Source organism: Arabidopsis thaliana (genome assembly GCF_000001735.4).
Source record: "Arabidopsis thaliana chromosome 1 sequence".
NCBI classification, from domain to species: domain Eukaryota; kingdom Viridiplantae; phylum Streptophyta; class Magnoliopsida; order Brassicales; family Brassicaceae; genus Arabidopsis; species Arabidopsis thaliana.
This window is the reverse complement of record NC_003070.9, coordinates 835,476-854,344: the sequence shown is the minus strand read 5'-3', so window position 1 is coordinate 854,344 and position 18,869 is coordinate 835,476. Positions and strand designations below refer to the sequence as shown.

The following is an 18,869-nucleotide window of genomic DNA, read 5'->3' as shown; positions in this document are numbered from 1 at the left end:
TGTTGTGTTCATAAATGTTTTGATTTCTAGAATTGATTACTCATTTATTTTCCTATGAATTTTTTTATTTCATTTGAACTGAAACTGCTTACTCATTTGTCATCTCCCACTCCTTTTTTTCTATTAAAACGAATTTTAAGTTATTACTTTTCTGAAAACAAATTTTGGTAAACAAGATCATTCATGAAACCATTTTGAACACTCTTCAATAAAACAAAACCATCATTTTCCAATTTTAAATACGCAGAAACGATGGATAGTGGACAATCTTCATCCTCACATCAATATAATCCTTATTCCAAAGACACTTGTACACACCAAAACTCTAATCTTCATTCTCACCAACGAATAAACGAATCGTTTTTTCCTTTAAAAGTTTTTTTTTAACACGATGAAACACTCTGTTCCTCAAAAACTTTAACCAAAAAAATAAAAACATAGTATTATATAAGAAAGCGTAATTTACCAAACTACCCTCGCCACTCGGTGCATTGTGTAGTGGGCCTAGTCTTTTGTGGGCCGGCCTTTAGCGGACACGGGGTTTGTAACGGCGGCACCATACAGTTATACTGCAGACACAGCGAGCTGCTCACCGGGATTTCCGCCGCCGGGCTAATCTGTATTCCCGTCAAGAAATTATGCTGTAGATACAGAGTCTGTATGTTCGCCGATAACAACCTCTCCACGAAACTCGCCGGGACTTCACCGGTGAAACGATTGCTGTTTAAGTAGAGATTCTCAACGCTTGAGAGAAGCGGAGATATCCCACCGGAGAATCGATTGTAGCTGAGATCGACGGTGGAGATCGTCACTTGATTCGCCGGCTGAATTAAACCGAAGAAGAAATTGCGTTGTAACTGAAGATTTGTGATCGGGAAGGCGAAGACTCGAGCGGGGATTGTACCGGTGAACCGGTTTAAGCTGAGATCAAGGTAGTTAAGCTGGTTCAACCGGAGTAAAACATGGTATACCGATCCGGTTAACTGGTTCCAAGCGAGTGAGAGGTATTGAAGCGACGGAGGGAGAGACGCCGGTGAGATTGAGCCGGTGAGGCTGTTGCGTTTGAGATCGATTCGGGTTAGAGTTTGTGAGAGAAACGGTGGTATTGATCCGGTTAAGTGGTTGTGGCAGAGAATCAAATTGGAGAGCTCCGGTAACGATCCGATTGACGGAGAGATAGTTCCGGTTAATTGATTATAGCTTAAATCCAGTGTTCTGAGACCACGAACCTCGCCGAGACTCGCCGGAATCTCGCCGGAGATGAAATTCCGGCTGATTGCGAGAAAACGAAGGTCTTTTAGCTGAGAGATTGTTGCCGGTAACGCACCCATGATTCTGCCGGGGACAATGGAGAGCTCAGTGAGTGCAGAGAGTTTGCCTATTGCTGGGTCGATCCGACCCGATAAACCGGGTGAACCGGCTCTAGGATCGCCGAGATTGAGAGAGATTACTTTATCTCCGTTGCAGTAGACGCCAGCGAAGCCGCATGGATCAGAAGTGAAATCCCAAGACTCGAAGAACTTGGAACCTGGCAAGTCATCGAGGGATTTACGAATAGCTTGCAGAGCCAAGAAATCAACTGGGTCGAGAATCGCCTCCGTGAAGAAGCCGAATCGAAGCAGGAACATCAAACACCAAACCAACTTGGTAAATCTCATCATCATCTTCTTCTTCTTCTTCTTCAGACTTAGCCGTTACAGGTTCAAGAAACAGAGACTATATATATACACAGAGGGAAGAACAGAGACGAGCTGTAAAGTAGAGAAAATGGGTTTTGTTTTCTGATTTCTCGTGAGAGGGAAAGTCTCTGGTTTATGTGGTGGAAAGAAGGTGTTCTCGTGGGAGCTTCCGTGAGAGCTTTAATGGAGGATTATCAATAAACGATTAGCAAAAGGAAGAAAAGAAAGGTTTATCGAGAGAAGAGAAAGAGAGTAAACAAAATGGCTTGAGAAGGAAGCCAAAAACCCAAGAAATGAATCAACGTCGTCGTCTGTTTCTTCTTTCTTCTTCCTCTATTTTTTGTTTCCTTTTTTTATATTTTATTTTGTCTAATAGTGTCAGTCTTTGTACAGAGAAGAATATACGAAGATAAGTATATATGTTAAGTTACTTCTCAATCAAGTTTGTAATCTAAACTCTAGATTATCTTTCTCTTTGTACTCACATCATAATTAATAAGAAGAATACATATTCTCTACAATCTACATGGTAAGTTAATCTAATATACAGTTTAACATACATACAAAGATACTTGGTAAATTCTCTATACTTTCATTTTCCTCTTTGTTCCGCTCTTTTTGTTTGTTTCTTTTGGTGGCTTGTGGTGGAAGACGATGATATGAAAATTTAATGTGTCGGACAAAAACACTAATTAGAATGCTAAATTAAGAAAGGTTATACATTTGGATTGTGTCAGTAAAAACATGAAAAAAGGTGCCTTCTTTTCTTTTAGCTGTGGTTTTTATGGGGAACAGGTAATATGGTAAAACGGCTGTCCGAGCCTTAGGTTCGTAAAGAAACAGATTAGGTTCGGTGAGAGAGACGATAAAAAGTGTGTCTTCTCGTCACGTGAGTTTTGTGTGCGTTTCAGTTTTACTGTTTTGAGTGACAGCTTGGACGAGCGAGATTTCCGTGACACGTCAGCTTTCTGGTTCGATAATTACTCTATTGTACTAGCTACTACCTTTGTTTTATAATTGTACTTTATTATTTTTTCCAGATATATTTTGCTCGATTTTAAAACACAAAATCAGCGTTACAATTTCATTTTCCTGATTGAAGTTGATGAAAAAATAAAATAAAGAATTTTCCTGATATTTAACACAAATCATAACGCATATCGTAGGAAGTTTAGCTTATGATAGATGGTTAAGTAATGGTCAATGTAACTGATGAAAGTTTTAGTCAATATCAACTTTGAAGTGTGTCCTAGTCTATATCTAACTAAGCTTTACTGTACTATATCCACTTCCAACAAATCTTGCGACCAAAAGTTTATTTCACAACTACTTTTGATTAGTTAAATGTTATAGTCCCTAGTTAGTACTAAATGTTTGATTCGCCATAGGGCTTCTTTGATGAAGTTATAGATTAACACATCTATCGAAGAAATGTTTCGTATACCGACTCTTGCATAAATCAACAAATGTTTTTGTCAATTGTTTTCACTCGTTTACATTTAGCCATTATACTAATTACTAACTTACTTCATTGACCAAAAAATATATAACTGTATTAATCTATATTTATATATGAAAGAAAGTTTTAATATTTTACGAATGAATAAAATGAATATGAGAAAGATGTAAAAGCTAGCTATGACAGTTAGATAGGTGAAAGAGAAAAAAAAAGATTTGTAAGGTTGTTCCAACTGTCTAAATTTTACAAAGGTAGCTGGCAAATGGTCCTTCAATTCCGTGGGCGTAAAGAAAGATAATTGGTAAAAAAGTTGGACAACGCATAAGAGATTGACTTTAAGTTTAAAAGCAAAAGGAAAAAAAAAGAGTAAATATGGTAAAAACAGTGACATGTTATATTTCTCTAGTTTTTACTCATTTGGTTTTTCACAAAACTTGTTGTTTGTATGTTAAAAAAAGGAATAGGAGCTTGGACCACAAGTTTTAGCAACAACACATGCATAAGATGGTCAGGTCAACATTTATAACGCTTACCCAATTTTAACATTTGTTTCACTACATACGCAAGCAACAAAATAGCTCGATATATACCTCTACTGTACAATCTTTTGCCTTGTGTACGTATATTAGCAGATTGTCTCTACTTTTGATGTGCATTAATTAGTTTCATAAGTGTAACTACCGTTTTCTGAAAATAATTAACTCATAGCGTACATCTAAATACGTTTCAAATAATGATTCGCTACTGATTCACATATACCAACCATGCATAATAAAAATGATTTAGTATTCATTCTAAGAGAGACTAGGTAGTGATGAGTAGACCAAATTAGATTTATGAAAAGAAAACTTGGCTTTGCAAGAAAGCCAAAGCAATACGTTCCAATCATAATGAACAAAATTAAAAAGGTCTAAACCCTAAGATGGTCCGCACTACGAGACAATTAACGCACTCGTTTTGGGACTCTTGTGTTTGTTTGGTGTGTCGTCGAATCCTCTCTCCATAGAAGGTAAGATCACATAGTAACCGATATAAGATTTGCTTTGACTTTTGAATCGGTTTCATGAAGAACCCTAAAACCAACCATGTTATAAGGATATTACAAAATTATTTTAAAAACATTGGTTGAGAGAAATAAAAATGATGAAGATGGATATGATAAAATGAAGGATAGAGGAGAAAAGCTTTGTTATTATTTGTTACATTACACGCCTCCATGCCTTCAATTTATGTTTCATTAGTCTCTTTCACTTCACATACTCTTCCTTTAAAAAAAAAAAAATGCTCCACCTAGTGATTACCATAGACACATGGCTTCACATTTTTTATTCCACTTATAAACAATCTATTGATAATTCTTCGACATTTTCTTTTTATTTCATTCCTAGTTTGAGGTAATTCGGACATTATATTAAATACATACCTAACAAGACATGCCCAATCCTTTCTCAATCTATTGTCACAATCATGTCTTATAAGCCCTATAACAATAATGTTGATAAAAGAGACCATGGAATACCGTTAACAAAATAAAGAGACCATGGAATCGTGTTATCCATAATTCAAACAAATCATTCTTGATTAATCCACACATAATGAAATCGTCTAAAGTGCTAACTAGTACCCGCATGCTTTACGGCTCAAATCAAAATCATGAATCCAATAGAGTATATCAGATTCAGAATAATGCTGAGAATTCTAAGTCATGATGGTCAGAACAAAGGCTCCAAATGGTGGTTGCATTGTGACAGGAATACATATGGACATGTCTATTTATAGACTAATAATTCAATTTTTACTCTTAGAACTCAATTAAGAGTCTAAACAAGACACGATATCTGGCCAGGGACAGTGTTGCTGAACCTCATTAATCAATATAAAACATAACAACAACAACAAAACTACAGAGGAGTTTCGGTTTCATTTGTGTCATCAGCCTTGAACATTTGCATAATCGAGAAACGCATCGGTCTAATTTATATCCACTTGAGGAATTGTACCTCCAGCTTGGAGGATCTGTTTCTCTAACTGCAACAACATAACATAACAGAAACAGAAGAATGAGAAGTAGCAAAAGGCTCAGTAAAAAGAATACACAAGCAGAACAAGTAGGTTTTCGCAAAGTTTAAAACTCACATTAAAGAGATCCTGAAGTTTAGTCTTTAACATCTTATATTCATAATCCACCTGCTGTAAACACCTTAGACACCTGTGCCAGATATCATTATCACAATTTGTGTGTGAATTAGAAGAATAGCTTCTCATATAATAAAAAAGTTTAGAGATCCAATAACATTTTGCATCAACAAGCTAAAAAATATACTCACCCTTCACGGTTCTGAACATCGCAACATTCCTTGAAAGATATGCACACATTTTTCACCCTCCTTGCACCGACACTGAGTACAAAGCAGAGACTGAGCCATTAAAATCAATGTAGTTTGGTCACTTAAAACTAGAAAAGCAAATTTAGCAGTGTTCACTGTGACAAACCTGGAGCTACTACCCTTGAGTTGATGAACACCTGAATCCACCTGTTTGAAATCCACATTATCTGGCCGCTCCCTAATGTTTATAATAAACTCATAAAATGCTGTCATGAATATATGAAGCTAATTTACACCCTCAAAAATGAATATGAAGGAGGATTAGAGACAAAGTCCCATGTTAGATAAAAAAGAGAAGCCTAAGAGAGTAAGCAAAGCTTACAGGGATATAGACATGGTATTAATAAGCTTGGAACAGTCGTCGAAGAATAGAGAGACAACTTCAGCTACAAAATCAGGGGTTCCTTCATCTTGCAACTTTCTCAACTCTGAGAACTGATTATCCAGAAATCCCTTCAAAACAACAACATATTATATCATCTTTATAAAAAAAATAAAAAAATTCAAATTCACACATAACTGCACCTTAAGCTTATCTAAGCCCAAAAGTGAGAATCCAGCCAAAGTAAGAAAAGTTTGGTTAGGAACGAACCTGTTGATAAAGAGAAACGATGTAGTCTTGAAATTGTCTCTGCAACTGAGCAACGACGATGGTGTTCATAGCTAAAGTTTACCAAGAACCAGACTTGTAAACAAAGATGGTAAGAGCTTCTCAAACATACATATACCAAAAACAAACAACGGATACGGTGAACTGTATTTCGACGGTTCCGAGATCGATCTAATCGGAGGTTTTTGGCTTAATTTAAAACAGATCCAACAACAACTAGGCGAAAAGACCAAAGAACAAACTTCCAACTTAACTAAGAGATTCCAAATTCAAAATCGGAGCGACACAGAGAGAGATGATGATGAATCTGATCGGAGCGTCGAAAGTTATAATTTATTCCACGTTCCGTTGACTGATTTTGACTTAAATATCAAATGGAGGGTTATTTTTGTAAATGACTATATTGTAGGAATTAATCAAGTACGTAAATAATATTTTAGTTTGTGGGGTGCAAATCTGATTTTATAGATAGGGAAGTTGCTAGCATGCGTTCTCCACAAACGAGATATCTTTTTTTTTTTTTTTTAAAAAAAAAGGTCCAGTCCCAATTGGGCTTAGGCCCGGAATTACAATCGTCCACAGTTACAAAACAGGAAAAATCCGGTCACCGGAAAAAGAGAACCAGAGGTGGATTTGGGCAGTGGAACGGAGGCAGCAAATAGATCTATTAGTACCGTCGTATACAAGGCCCACTACTTTGCAACACAACCACCGGAACGAGATCATTGGCCGAAGTATACGAGTCCTGCCGCAAATCTCTTACCAATGAGCTGGCCGGACCTGCAACAAACCTAACGGAAAAAACCCAGTTTCCGACACTCCGCCACCCAATTTGGTCGAGTCCCCAACCTCGCAAAACGACCACGCATTTCCAAGCCTCTGACCTCCAAAACCTTAGATCTGAAAATTTTCCAAAAGCAAAGCAACCTTCAATCCGGATTGATGGAGACAAAAAACGGAGGCTAAAGAAGGGTGATGGCTCAGACAACCCTTCAGCAACCGGAACCCGCAACAGCCATCTCAGATCCAGTTTGTTAACCATCAAACACGCACTGAAAACCCACCAATCCACAGCGTCTTCCGCCACAGCTACAGCGTCTAACCAAGTGGTTGAACCAAGAAAGACTTCACCGATCTCCACCGACGTCCATAACCAGGAAGAAACGGAAGAGAAGCCTCTCATCCACCGAGAAAGGGCCACCGCTGCCACGCTTACCGGAAAAACCACACCACTCCAATGCCGGAGAAGATAGCTTGCCTTACTCCTGCTTTGTCTTGCAAATTCATAACCTAAGATGAAGAACAGAGGCAGAAAAAACTAGATCTGTAAAAACTGGAAAAAACTTCAAAGAGAGAGAAAATGAACAGTAGCGGAACGATTGTCCAAAGTCCTCCAAACGAGATATCTTTAAATGTTGTTTTGCTAATTAGTGGCGTTTCGAGAGCTAGGCGAGCAACAATGGCGATGAGATTTAATATGGTAAGTGTGTAGTTAATTAACAAAAGTTCAAACCGGATGCTATTCTTACTTGTAAAGACAAACGACCAATTAAGAATCCAAATTTTAATATAGGAATTGAAATAAACTAATGGACCTTGTTTTTGGCGATTCATTTCTTTATTTGTTATCTTAATATGGGTCACGATTCCTTTTGTTATTTAATTGTATTAAGATGTGCATTAAGATGTGGAATAATAGCACTTATGCAAATCTGTGCATTGCAAAAAAAAGAAAGAAGAAGCAAGATGGAGTCAAGTGATCGTTCAAGTCAAGCAAAAGCTTTCGACGAGACAAAAACCGGCGTGAAAGGGCTTGTGGCTTCGGGAATCAAAGAGATTCCAGCCATGTTCCATACACCTCCGGATACTCTAACAAGCCTGAAACAAACAGCACCACCTTCGCAGCAGCTGACGATCCCCACGGTGGATCTGAAAGGAGGAAGCATGGATTTGATATCGCGGCGGAGCGTGGTGGAGAAGATTGGAGACGCTGCGGAGAGATGGGGATTCTTCCAGGTGGTGAATCATGGGATCTCGGTGGAGGTGATGGAGAGGATGAAAGAAGGGATTCGCAGGTTTCACGAGCAGGACCCGGAAGTGAAGAAACGGTTCTACTCTAGGGATCACACTAGAGATGTGCTTTACTACAGCAACATCGATCTCCACACTTGTAATAAGGCTGCAAATTGGAGAGATACGCTCGCCTGTTACATGGCCCCCGATCCTCCCAAGTTACAGGACTTGCCCGCGGTTTGCGGGTAACGTTTCCCTTTCCATACCAAACACCTAGCTAGCTAGGATTCATTTCTCTTTAGTTTTTTTTTGGTTTATGATGATAGAGATTATATTCTTTTACTTTAATTATGAGAAAGAATTTCCACGTACGAATTGGCGTATTTCTCATCTACTTGCTTCGGGTCTACTAGATCGGATATCTTGTGTGTTTTAACTCGGTTATTACAAAATTTAAACTTGAAAAAGCATAAAAAGTCAATAATTAATAACTACATAAGTTAGTGGATTCTACACTTGATTTTATCATGAGTTATTGATTTCTAAATAGTAATTATAACCTTTTAATGATTTCATTGGTTTTTAATAAATTATTTATTTATTTCACATTGGATTTTAACAGATCTTTCAATGTATATATTAAATTAAAGATAAATAAATCAAAAAGTTAAATACCAAAGTTATTTTGAATAGATTTGTTATATGTGCCTTGTGAATAGCTAGACGTACGCTAATCTCTTGCAAATATTTTGATGTGACAGGGAGATTATGATGGAGTACTCAAAGCAACTAATGACTTTAGGTGAATTTCTCTTTGAGCTTCTATCTGAGGCTTTGGGATTAAACCCTAATCACCTCAAGGACATGGGCTGTGCCAAGTCTCATATCATGTTTGGCCAATACTATCCACCTTGCCCTCAGCCTGACCTTACTTTAGGCATAAGCAAGCACACCGATTTCTCGTTTATCACCATTCTTCTTCAGGACAATATCGGAGGGCTTCAAGTTATCCATGACCAATGCTGGGTTGATGTTTCTCCTGTCCCTGGCGCCCTTGTCATTAACATCGGAGATCTTCTCCAGGTTAAAAAGAAAATATTGTTGCGCTTCTAGCTTCATTTCATCTATGGAGTGGGTTTAACCCTCTGTTTTATTGTGTGCAGCTTATAAGCAATGACAAATTCATTAGCGCGGAGCATAGGGTGATAGCAAATGGATCTTCTGAACCGCGGATTTCAATGCCATGTTTCGTCAGCACGTTCATGAAGCCGAATCCACGAATATATGGACCCATCAAAGAACTTTTGTCAGAACAAAACCCTGCCAAGTATAGAGACTTAACCATCACCGAGTTTTCAAACACCTTCAGGTCCCAAACGATCAGTCACCCTGCGTTACACCATTTCAGGATCTGAAGCAATTATATTGGTGGCTCTGCTCGGTCTTCATCTCAAAGTAACTTTCGTGAAACCAGCTTCTTTTTTCTTTCTCAAAAGGCATAAGGATATTTGTAACATTCAAATAAGGTACACAATGAAAACTACTACTACTTACTTACTTCATCTTCCAGCCGTGATGTAATAAAATTTGCGAGGAACTTTCTTGTTTTAAGTCCTCGTGTTACCATTTTCATCTACGAACTTTGGGGATTAGATTCCCCCTCTTTTGAACCTTGTTTTATGTTGTATCACGAAAAAAGCTTATTGGCCTCATTTATCATCATCATCCACCGATGATATATCGTTTAATTATATGTTCATCAGATATTCTTGTAAACTTAAATGATTAACCAAAAGCATATGATTTTAGGTTTTTTAAAACCTTGGTGGACTAGTCCACGTTCGGTTGACTGATTTGGATATACATATACATATATATATATATATATGAAAATAACCAAATTAATATTAGATGTGGTTGTGATATACGTACATCATTTTCTTTATGAGGTGGCAATTTCTCTTGTTATCTGAATGATACAAATTTAGTTAAGGACGTAGAAAAGCAAAAAAACAAACAAAAAAAAGACCAAGAAGCAATGGAGTCAACTGATCGTTCAAGTCAAGCAAAAGCTTTCGACGAGGCCAAAATCGGTGTGAAAGGGCTTGTGGATTCAGGAATCACAGAGATTCCGGCCCTGTTCCGTGCAACGCCGGCTACTCTTGCAAGCCTGAAGTCGCCACCACCTCCAAAGCATCTCACCATCCCTACCGTTGATCTCAAAGGAGCAAGCGTGGTGGAGAAGATCGGAGAAGCTGCTGAGAAATGGGGATTATTCCATTTGGTGAATCACGGCATCCCGGTGGAGGTTCTGGAGAGGATGATTCAAGGGATTCGCGGGTTTCACGAGCAAGAACCTGAAGCCAAGAAACGCTTCTACTCTAGGGATCACACTAGAGACGTGCTTTACTTTAGCAATCATGATCTCCAAAACTCCGAGGCCGCCAGTTGGAGAGACACTCTCGGTTGTTATACCGCACCCGAGCCTCCCAGATTAGAGGATTTGCCCGCGGTTTGCGGGTAAGTCATTCACTATTATTGTCAGAAAATCATGTGTTATTCGTTCAATGATTCCACATGGATAATGTAGTAGCTAGACGTTTATTAGCATACACAGCTTAATAATTCTGCATATATGGGGCAGGGAGATTATGCTGGAGTACTCAAAGGAAATAATGAGTTTAGGTGAAAGGCTATTTGAGCTTCTATCAGAGGCTTTGGGGTTGAACTCTCATCATCTCAAGGACATGGACTGTGCCAAGTCTCAATATATGGTTGGCCAACACTACCCACCTTGCCCTCAGCCTGACCTTACTATAGGCATAAACAAGCACACCGATATTTCCTTTCTCACCGTTCTTCTTCAAGACAATGTTGGAGGGCTTCAAGTTTTCCATGAACAGTATTGGATTGATGTTACTCCTGTCCCTGGGGCTCTAGTCATTAACATTGGAGATTTTCTTCAGGTTAAAAAGATCATGTTGCTACTTCGATCTTGCTTCATTTCATGTATGATTTGGGGTTTGATCCTTCTTTTTTACTGTGTGCAGCTTATAACCAATGATAAGTTCATAAGCGCGGAGCATAGGGTGATAGCCAATGGATCTTCTGAACCGCGGACTTCCGTGGCAATTGTTTTCAGCACGTTCATGAGGGCGTATTCTCGAGTATATGGGCCAATCAAAGATCTCCTGTCTGCAGAAAACCCTGCTAAGTATAGAGACTGCACCCTCACCGAATTTTCAACCATCTTCAGCTCAAAAACGCTCGATGCTCCTAAGTTACACCATTTCAAAATCTAAGACATTTGGGTTTAGACCTTTTTTGTCTACTAATCTATCAAACTCTCTCGGTACACAATGAAAACTGGTACTTCATATGTAAGCCATGATATAATACGATAGTGTACATTTCGAAGCTTATTGGCCTCGCATTCATCCTCATCCACCCATGATACTTGATTTTTTCATCAGATAATCTTGCAAACTTCATCAGAAGTAACCAAGAGCATATGGTTCACTAGTTTTATTGAGTGAGTTGAAAACTCATCCTGTGAGTCTAGGTCGGGGATCTACGCAAAACTTATGGTTCCCATTATACCATGCTTGTTGGATGATACATCAAATAAATAACCAATCGATATGCAAGAACAACACCTGCAACCTATATCTCACCTAGACCAAACCGGTTTAACTAATTGAAATATCACTACAAATTCTCCCCCTTTTCCTGATGGATATTGGTGAAAAATCAAAACCATTTCATTTGATTTATCAAAATGGCTTCTTGCATCCAAGAACTTCATTTCACTCACCTCCATATCCCAGTCACCATCAACCAGCAATTTCTTGTACATCCATCAAGTCCAACACCTGCAAATCAATCTCCTCACCATAGTCTCTATCTATCAAACCTAGATGATATAATCGGAGCACGAGTTTTCACTCCCTCCGTTTATTTCTATCCATCAACCAATAATCGAGAATCTTTTGTACTGAAACGGCTTCAAGATGCTCTTAGTGAGGTTTTAGTTCCGTATTATCCACTCTCTGGTAGGTTAAGAGAAGTGGAAAATGGGAAACTGGAAGTTTTCTTTGGAGAAGAGCAAGGTGTGTTAATGGTGTCGGCAAATTCATCAATGGATTTAGCTGATCTTGGAGATCTTACAGTTCCAAATCCAGCTTGGTTACCATTAATCTTTCGAAACCCAGGAGAAGAAGCTTACAAGATCCTCGAAATGCCGTTACTTATAGCTCAAGTAACGTTTTTCACCTGTGGTGGATTTAGCCTCGGGATTAGACTTTGCCATTGCATTTGTGATGGTTTTGGAGCTATGCAGTTTCTCGGCTCGTGGGCAGCTACAGCGAAAACCGGAAAATTGATTGCAGATCCTGAGCCGGTTTGGGATAGAGAGACTTTCAAACCAAGAAACCCTCCAATGGTGAAATACCCACATCATGAGTATCTTCCAATTGAAGAAAGATCGAATTTGACGAACTCCTTGTGGGATACAAAGCCATTGCAGAAATGTTACAGGATAAGCAAAGAGTTTCAGTGTCGTGTTAAAAGCATTGCTCAAGGAGAAGATCCAACCTTAGTTTGTAGCACGTTTGATGCAATGGCTGCACACATATGGAGATCATGGGTCAAAGCACTTGATGTGAAGCCACTGGATTACAATCTCAGGCTCACGTTTTCAGTCAACGTAAGAACAAGACTAGAAACCCTAAAGTTAAGAAAAGGTTTTTACGGCAATGTGGTGTGTTTGGCTTGCGCAATGAGCAGTGTCGAGAGTCTTATTAACGATTCTCTTTCTAAGACAACACGTTTGGTTCAGGATGCGAGACTTAGGGTTTCAGAGGATTACTTGCGTTCTATGGTGGATTACGTTGATGTAAAGAGGCCAAAGAGGTTAGAGTTTGGTGGGAAGCTAACGATAACGCAATGGACCCGGTTTGAAATGTATGAGACTGCGGATTTTGGATGGGGTAAACCGGTTTATGCAGGGCCAATTGACTTGAGGCCTACGCCACAGGTTTGCGTGTTGTTGCCACAAGGAGGAGTTGAGTCTGGCAATGACCAAAGCATGGTGGTTTGCCTTTGCTTGCCTCCTACTGCTGTTCATACCTTTACTCGGCTTCTATCTTTAAATGATCATAAATAAGTCAATGATGCGACACAACATTCACATTAATGTCAATCATATGATTTAGTATCGACTTTAAATTACCACTTCATGTTTATTCCAGATAAGAGTTAATATTATCCCCAATCAAAAACATAAGCCACATAACAAATCACCAGAGAACGAATTCGGATTCATCATAATCACTTAAAACAACAGGAGATACCAAAAAAAAACATTGGTGTAGTTTTAGACCAAAGAGTTGATCTCCACATGGATCAAACTGTACAAAGATTAGGGCTCACTAGTAGGGTTTAAAACAACATGGAAACCCCAAATTCGAAAATTTTCATTTTCTTTTCCGTTCAAGGTTTCAACCACGCCCCAACGACACCCATATTTACCAAACTCCCATCTATCATAATGTACATAGTATTTGGCCTATTTGCGTAGCCATATCTTATATAAAAGAAGAAAAGGGACAGAGAAATTATTACCACCAACTCGGAGGAAATCTTTATATAATATACAAACTCCAAAAGCGTTCAGGACTTGACTATTTACCTGTTCAAACACAAAAATTAGGAAAAGAGCAAAGAGATCAGCTTCTCATTACTCGCTTAGACAACAAATCATCATAAAGGTGTCTGGAGGATTCACCGTAGGGAGACTCCAGACTCGAGGTCGTGATTGTGGTTCCGTGAGAGATTTAATCACCTACAAAGGAAACCATACCATGTACCATTTTGTCTCCTTGTAGTTTCTCTGTGTTGTTGTTGTTGACGTTTAAGTGATGAACATTAGTAACTTCATCTAACTTCTTTTTCAGGTGTTCTTCTTTTGGATCTGCTACTGCTTTACAGTGCTCCTCATGCAAAGCAAAACCAAAGCCCATAGGAGGTTTTCCTGTAGAGAGCATCTGTTCGTTGACACTATCGGTGAGTATAGGTGGTGTGGTAAAACCATTTGTGATCCGGGTTTCTTTGAGTGTAGAGAGTTTGGCTGTTACGGGTTTCTCCATCCACCCATTTGCGTTGTTCTTCTCTATTTCCTTGTAGATCCCATTTACTGTTGGGTAAAGGGGTAAAGAAGACTTGATTGAGTTGCTCATATGATCCGAATCATGGAGATTCTCCATCTGTTTTGTTGAACCTATAGCCATTAAATTACCAAATGGTTACTTCCACTGTGGCTTGAATTAAAACGACCCTAGATTTTGATCTCTGCCATCAAGAATATTTTAGGGGCAGAAACATAATAATTTACCCTCTTCAGAACTTTCGGCGGACTCAATTGATCCTGGCTTAGAGTGACAGTTGATAATATCTTGGCATATTTTTCCATTAACTTGATGAGATCCCGTTGCGGATGTGTGATAGCATTTCATTGAAAACCTATGTCAAAGGTTCCATGATTCAAAGCATAAGATATACAGATCAAAGAAAACTTTTGGGAATATAAAAGAGAATATTCGGAAAAGAGGACAGGCTGCAAATAATCACACGTTAAAATACTTGTCGCACTATGAACTTTCGTCAAGCAATGCACAATACAAGAAGACAGCAAGTTACGCAGAAATTTTTGTCCAACATTTAAGAATACCTGTCTTCCAACGTTGCTTTGGTGCTGTGGAAATGGTCAAAAACTGGCAGCAGCTTTTTCTGTTTTATTTCAAGTTCATGGGCCGGAACCTTTTCTATCTCAAACTCTCCACCAGTGGAACTACTATCTCTTGGAGAATCCATAACATGAAAAGAAATCTAGCAACACATCAAGAAAGTAAAAAATCAAGAGACAAGTACAGATATATCAAAGAAAGGAAGAGTTTTTGACTAAACAAATACCTTTGAATTTTGCCACACTGGTAGCATCCCCGAGGTAACCTTTACCTCAAAGTTAGAAAGATAGCAATGTGATCTTTCAGGGGGCTTCTCAGAACAGCTTTTCAAATACTTATCTTCACTAAAATGGCTGTTCATGTCAAGGGAAAGACATGCATCCTCATGGCTTGTCAAGTGATTCGACACTGTCTCTAAATCATATTGCTTTTCAGTGATACTTTTGGGAAGTCGTTCCTCAGTCTCTAGCCAGTCAGACCTTCTACATACATCCCACCACTGAATAGGCTCAACTTTGACCCTCAAATCATCCTCCTGAACTTGAACATGTGATGTTTTTTGCACTCTCAAACCATTTTCAGGTGATTCTGTGCAAACTGATGGCAGAAGTTCATGCTGCACCACATGGCCTGATGGAGTATAGACTAAGATATGCTCCAACGCGTTAGTCCGGGAGTTCAGCTGAAGGTCATGAGTGACAGATTTATGAAAAACAGCAGCCACGGCACCTGATGGTACAAAAACTTTTCCAGTAGCAGCAGTAGTAGCATTGCTTACTGTGTTAAGCCACCCAAAACTGCTATACTTTATTCTGCTTACAACAGAAAGGGCAACAGCTGTTGGTGGCGATAAAGACTGCTGATTACTTGACAACGATTGAGTAAACCACCATGGCAAGGATGAAGCTGGTAGTCGGGTAGGCTCCTCACCCTCGCAAGGTTGAAACGCAGCGTCGCTACCAGAAGAGTTTAAAACAAATATATGGCAAGTACCCTTGGATGAAATAATAGCAACCCACTGACTCTGCTGACTAAAGCAAATGTCCTGGACAATCTGTTAAAAAGAGCAGAAAAAATCCAATCAAGCAAAGAGAACATTGAAAAGAAAAGGACATAGATCAACCAAAAAGTATACTTACAGCTGAAGTGATCCCTCTATGCAGTTTGAAGAGATGCACATGAGAAGATTCCCACTCATAACTTAGGTCACCAGGTGCATTATGTGAACGAGATGGCATGATCTGAAAGACATTGATATTGTTCCCACATACTGAAGCAGTAACCAATAGAGTTCCACTAGGATCAAAACAAAGTGCTGAGATAGGACTCGTATGAGCCTTGAACTGTGATACTAAAGCTCCAGAAACAAGATCTTTAACAGCAACCTGTTGGACGAACATTCAAATAATATCACAATCTGGCAATTAAAAAAAAATAGCAAGAGAGCAAAGCTCAAAGTAAGTGACTATGATTAAGATCTTTGGTGTAAGAGAATAGCATGACCCAAGAATTGCCCGCAATGTTCAGATCCATCTTAATACTAACCATTCCGGCATTCTCTGCATCTGATCCAGAAACCCCACCAACTTTCCAGATTGCATTTGGTGATGCTGGAGAAGTAGATCCATCAGGGAGCATATCTTGACAGTATTTTGACAATGTTTTGTATCCCATGTCCCCCAGGTTGATTAATCCATTGGCTAACTGCTTGCTAGACTCCATGGCATAACGGGCCATAAAACTGCTTCCACCTGATGATGAACTTGGGCTGAGACTGGGTGAAGAAGTAAACGTCTGTGGGCTTAGGCGCCCTGTTTTCATGGTCATGGAACTTTTGGACGCATATGCAAGCCACCTTGGACCTACAGCCATCGGACCATAGCCAACATTAACTCTGGTTGTCCCTTGTCTCACTGGCTGGGGGACAGGATAAGTGAGAACACTGAACTTATTTTCCAGAGTAAGTGCGTCAACACAATATATCTGCACACACCAAATGGAAACCGTCAGTGTATGGCATAAGAACAAAAGATAATCTCTTATACTTAAGTATAATAACACTACGCATAGTTAAACTACATTCAATACAAGCAAGGTTCATTTGGTCTCAAGACCAACTACCAAACACTTATCTTGCCAATCATCTAAGATAAAGTACGATTGGTATGGAAGAATTTTCTAATAAAGAATCTGAATTTATTGAACCACAGTAATACTCACTTGATTCGCAAGGCCAACAGCGACTACTCGGGAGCTGCATCTAATCATGCAAACAGATGACCGAAATCTCAGGACATATACATAACTGTGGGACCTAAGGGAGTAGAAGCGAACAGTGGTAGGATAATTGATGGCATCCCCGGCTTTAGAGTCTGAACTACCATCTCTTGCTAATGAACCATTCTGGGAAAAACTGTGACCCAAACCAGTGCCATTTGTTTCATCCCCAGCAACAACCAGCAAAAGAGGATGTGAGTTCCAAAAACCCTCATGATCACCAGACCTTGCAGGTAATGGCTGCATCTGTAAGAATGAAACTGGACCACCTCGTTTAGAGACCAGTTCATTAAAATTAGAGGCATCCTCAACATCAAAGACTTGAAAGCCATTCTGATAACCGAGTAAGAGAACATGTCTGGTGACATGTTGACCCAGTTCAAGAATGCCAAATCCAGCCCAGGTCACCTGGTCATGAAAGCGAAGTTCAGATGTTTGTGGACAAAGTAGTCTCTCGAAAAAAAGAAAAAGAAGTTGTTAACCTAGAATTGAAAATATAGCAAAACCTCCCATTTCAAAGAGGGTCAACAGGAAAAAGGAAATAGACACCTAATTCAGAAATTAACCAACCACAACCAACAAATTCGAACACATAATTTCACATCAGAAGAATCACTTGCATATTTGTTACTAGACCTATGTATCTCAAACTTAGTGGACACAGCAGCAAAAGCTAGACTAAGAATGAAGTAAACACACCAACCATTAATCCACTAAATATTTCTAAACAGGAAAGAATCCCAATTACGTCTTAGATTTTAAATGATCTAACAAAATAGTAAAATCCAACACGGTACACAGAACAAAAGCAAGTATCAAACAGTAACTGCAAAACAAAATCAAGGGACCTGATCCTTATCATCTTCAGCAGCGGAAATTGAAGCAGCAACGGAGGCACCAGCGGAACGAACAGACGACGCAACGTTGGTGGCGTTAGCCGATACAGTTTTAAGGCAAGAAGATATAATCTTAAAGGAATTCGGTAACAAGCCACTGTTCTTTCCTTTCCCCTTCTTCATCATCTTCTACTACCAAAACACCTAAGAGACAAACTCAAAACGAAACAAATAAGAAAACACGCTTTCTAATTTTGTCGATCATCAACCGCCACCATCATCACCATCTGCCTCACCGGCCACTAACACCCCCGAACCAACCACGGAGCATATCCTCCGATAACCACCGACGAACAGATATAACATCCGATGATAGAATCCGATGGATCTCTCTCGATACCGATGAGAAAACTTCTGAGTAGTGTTTGACTTGAATCAAAAGATCTCTCTCTCTCTCTCTCAAATTTTTGTTGTTGTCTTCTCGTCTACTACTTCTCTCTTACTCGTTCGTCTTTGATTTTCAGAGAAAGCGATTTTCACCTTAATCCAATTTTTTCCGCCATTTTTTTTTTTTACAGACTTATCATTTGATTTAAATAATATATGGATAATCATCATTCTCTTGTTACTTTATTTTATTCAGTTTTATACGGCCTGACTTTCCAACTTCTTTTTTTTTCAATTTTACTTTTTTTTTTTCTCTTTAAAAAAAAGTTAACAGATAATTTTGGATCGGATTTAGTTAAAAATTTTAATAATCTCACCTTAAACCAAAAGATTAACTTGTAGAACCTATGGCTCGCCAGATATAAAAAGTTACAAATATATTTGTAATGGTCAAATTTGGGTTACCTATACTCACATA

At 38.9% G+C, this 18,869-nt stretch overlaps 7 protein-coding genes, 1 long non-coding RNA gene and 1 pseudogene across 12 annotated transcripts; 3 read left to right on the top strand and 6 right to left on the bottom strand.

Moving 5' to 3' along the window:
- Window positions 1-47: 47 nt before the first annotated feature.
- AT1G03440 (Leucine-rich repeat (LRR) family protein) lies at window positions 48-2,194 on the bottom strand. Its single transcript, NM_100226.3, has one exon. The coding sequence runs from the start codon at window positions 1,662-1,664 to the stop codon at window positions 471-473; it is 1,194 nt and encodes a 397-aa protein (NP_563685.2). The 5' UTR covers window positions 1,665-2,194; the 3' UTR covers window positions 48-470.
- Window positions 2,195-4,723: 2,529 nt separating this feature from the next.
- AHP5 (histidine-containing phosphotransfer factor 5) lies at window positions 4,724-6,552 on the bottom strand. Of its 2 annotated transcripts, NM_100225.3 has the most exons (6): window positions 6,118-6,552; window positions 5,848-5,978; window positions 5,632-5,703; window positions 5,466-5,537; window positions 5,275-5,347; window positions 4,724-5,166 (listed from the first exon to the last, which is right to left on the bottom strand). In NM_100225.3, exons 1-6 carry the CDS (start codon window positions 6,184-6,186, stop codon window positions 5,110-5,112), a joined length of 474 nt encoding a protein of 157 aa, NP_563684.1. In that variant the 5' UTR covers window positions 6,187-6,552; the 3' UTR covers window positions 4,724-5,109. The 2 variants fall into 2 exon arrangements, with proteins under 2 accessions (NP_563684.1, NP_001323296.1); NM_001331411.1 differs by having other exon boundaries at window positions 4,724-5,347.
- Window positions 6,553-6,605: 53 nt separating this feature from the next.
- On the bottom strand, window positions 6,606-7,681 carry Sadhu4-2 (annotated as a pseudogene; the record flags this gene model as incomplete). Its single annotated transcript has 1 exon — window positions 6,606-7,681.
- Window positions 6,662-8,668, bottom strand: AT1G04183. Its single transcript, NR_138665.1, has one exon. It is a non-coding gene; the product is annotated as an other RNA (long non-coding RNA).
- 2A6 (2-oxoglutarate (2OG) and Fe(II)-dependent oxygenase superfamily protein) lies at window positions 6,662-9,909 on the top strand (the record flags this gene model as incomplete). 2 transcript variants are annotated; one of them, NM_100223.3, is made up of 3 exons in its annotated part: window positions 6,662-8,393; window positions 8,910-9,231; window positions 9,312-9,909. In NM_100223.3, 3 exons carry the CDS (start codon window positions 7,771-7,773, stop codon window positions 9,561-9,563), a joined length of 1,197 nt encoding a protein of 398 aa, NP_171840.2. In that variant the 3' UTR covers window positions 9,564-9,909. The 2 variants fall into 2 exon arrangements, with proteins under 2 accessions (NP_171840.2, NP_001323192.1); NM_001331410.1 differs by having other exon boundaries at window positions 7,882-8,393.
- Window positions 9,910-10,093: 184 nt separating this feature from the next.
- AT1G03400 (2-oxoglutarate (2OG) and Fe(II)-dependent oxygenase superfamily protein) lies at window positions 10,094-11,686 on the top strand. 2 transcript variants are annotated; one of them, NM_100222.3, is made up of 3 exons: window positions 10,094-10,668; window positions 10,793-11,114; window positions 11,199-11,686. In NM_100222.3, the coding sequence occupies exons 1-3, from the start codon at window positions 10,187-10,189 to the stop codon at window positions 11,448-11,450; spliced, it is 1,056 nt and encodes a 351-aa protein (NP_171839.1). In that variant the 5' UTR covers window positions 10,094-10,186; the 3' UTR covers window positions 11,451-11,686. The 2 variants fall into 2 exon arrangements, with proteins under 2 accessions (NP_171839.1, NP_001321437.1); NM_001331409.1 differs by having other exon boundaries at window positions 10,108-10,668; window positions 10,793-11,633.
- A 240-nt stretch (window positions 11,687-11,926) lies between these two features.
- On the top strand, window positions 11,927-13,312 carry AT1G03390 (HXXXD-type acyl-transferase family protein; the record flags this gene model as incomplete). The annotated part of the gene is made up of 1 exon (NM_100221.1): window positions 11,927-13,312. One exon carries the CDS (start codon window positions 11,927-11,929, stop codon window positions 13,310-13,312), a length of 1,386 nt encoding a protein of 461 aa, NP_171838.1.
- On the bottom strand, window positions 12,187-12,668 carry AT1G03395 (uncharacterized protein; the record flags this gene model as incomplete). The annotated part of the gene is made up of 2 exons (NM_001331408.1): window positions 12,599-12,668; window positions 12,187-12,345 (listed from the first exon to the last, which is right to left on the bottom strand). The coding sequence occupies exons 1-2, from the start codon at window positions 12,605-12,607 to the stop codon at window positions 12,187-12,189; spliced, it is 168 nt and encodes a 55-aa protein (NP_001321835.1). The 5' UTR covers window positions 12,608-12,668.
- On the bottom strand, window positions 12,972-18,578 carry ATG18G (autophagy 18 G-like protein). The gene is made up of 9 exons (NM_100220.8): window positions 18,017-18,578; window positions 17,112-17,576; window positions 16,437-16,874; window positions 16,031-16,276; window positions 15,118-15,945; window positions 14,876-15,033; window positions 14,540-14,667; window positions 13,934-14,425; window positions 12,972-13,837 (listed from the first exon to the last, which is right to left on the bottom strand). Exons 1-8 carry the CDS (start codon window positions 18,188-18,190, stop codon window positions 13,983-13,985), a joined length of 2,880 nt encoding a protein of 959 aa, NP_171837.7. The 5' UTR covers window positions 18,191-18,578; the 3' UTR covers window positions 12,972-13,837; window positions 13,934-13,982.
- Between the last annotated feature and the right edge of the window lie 291 nt (window positions 18,579-18,869).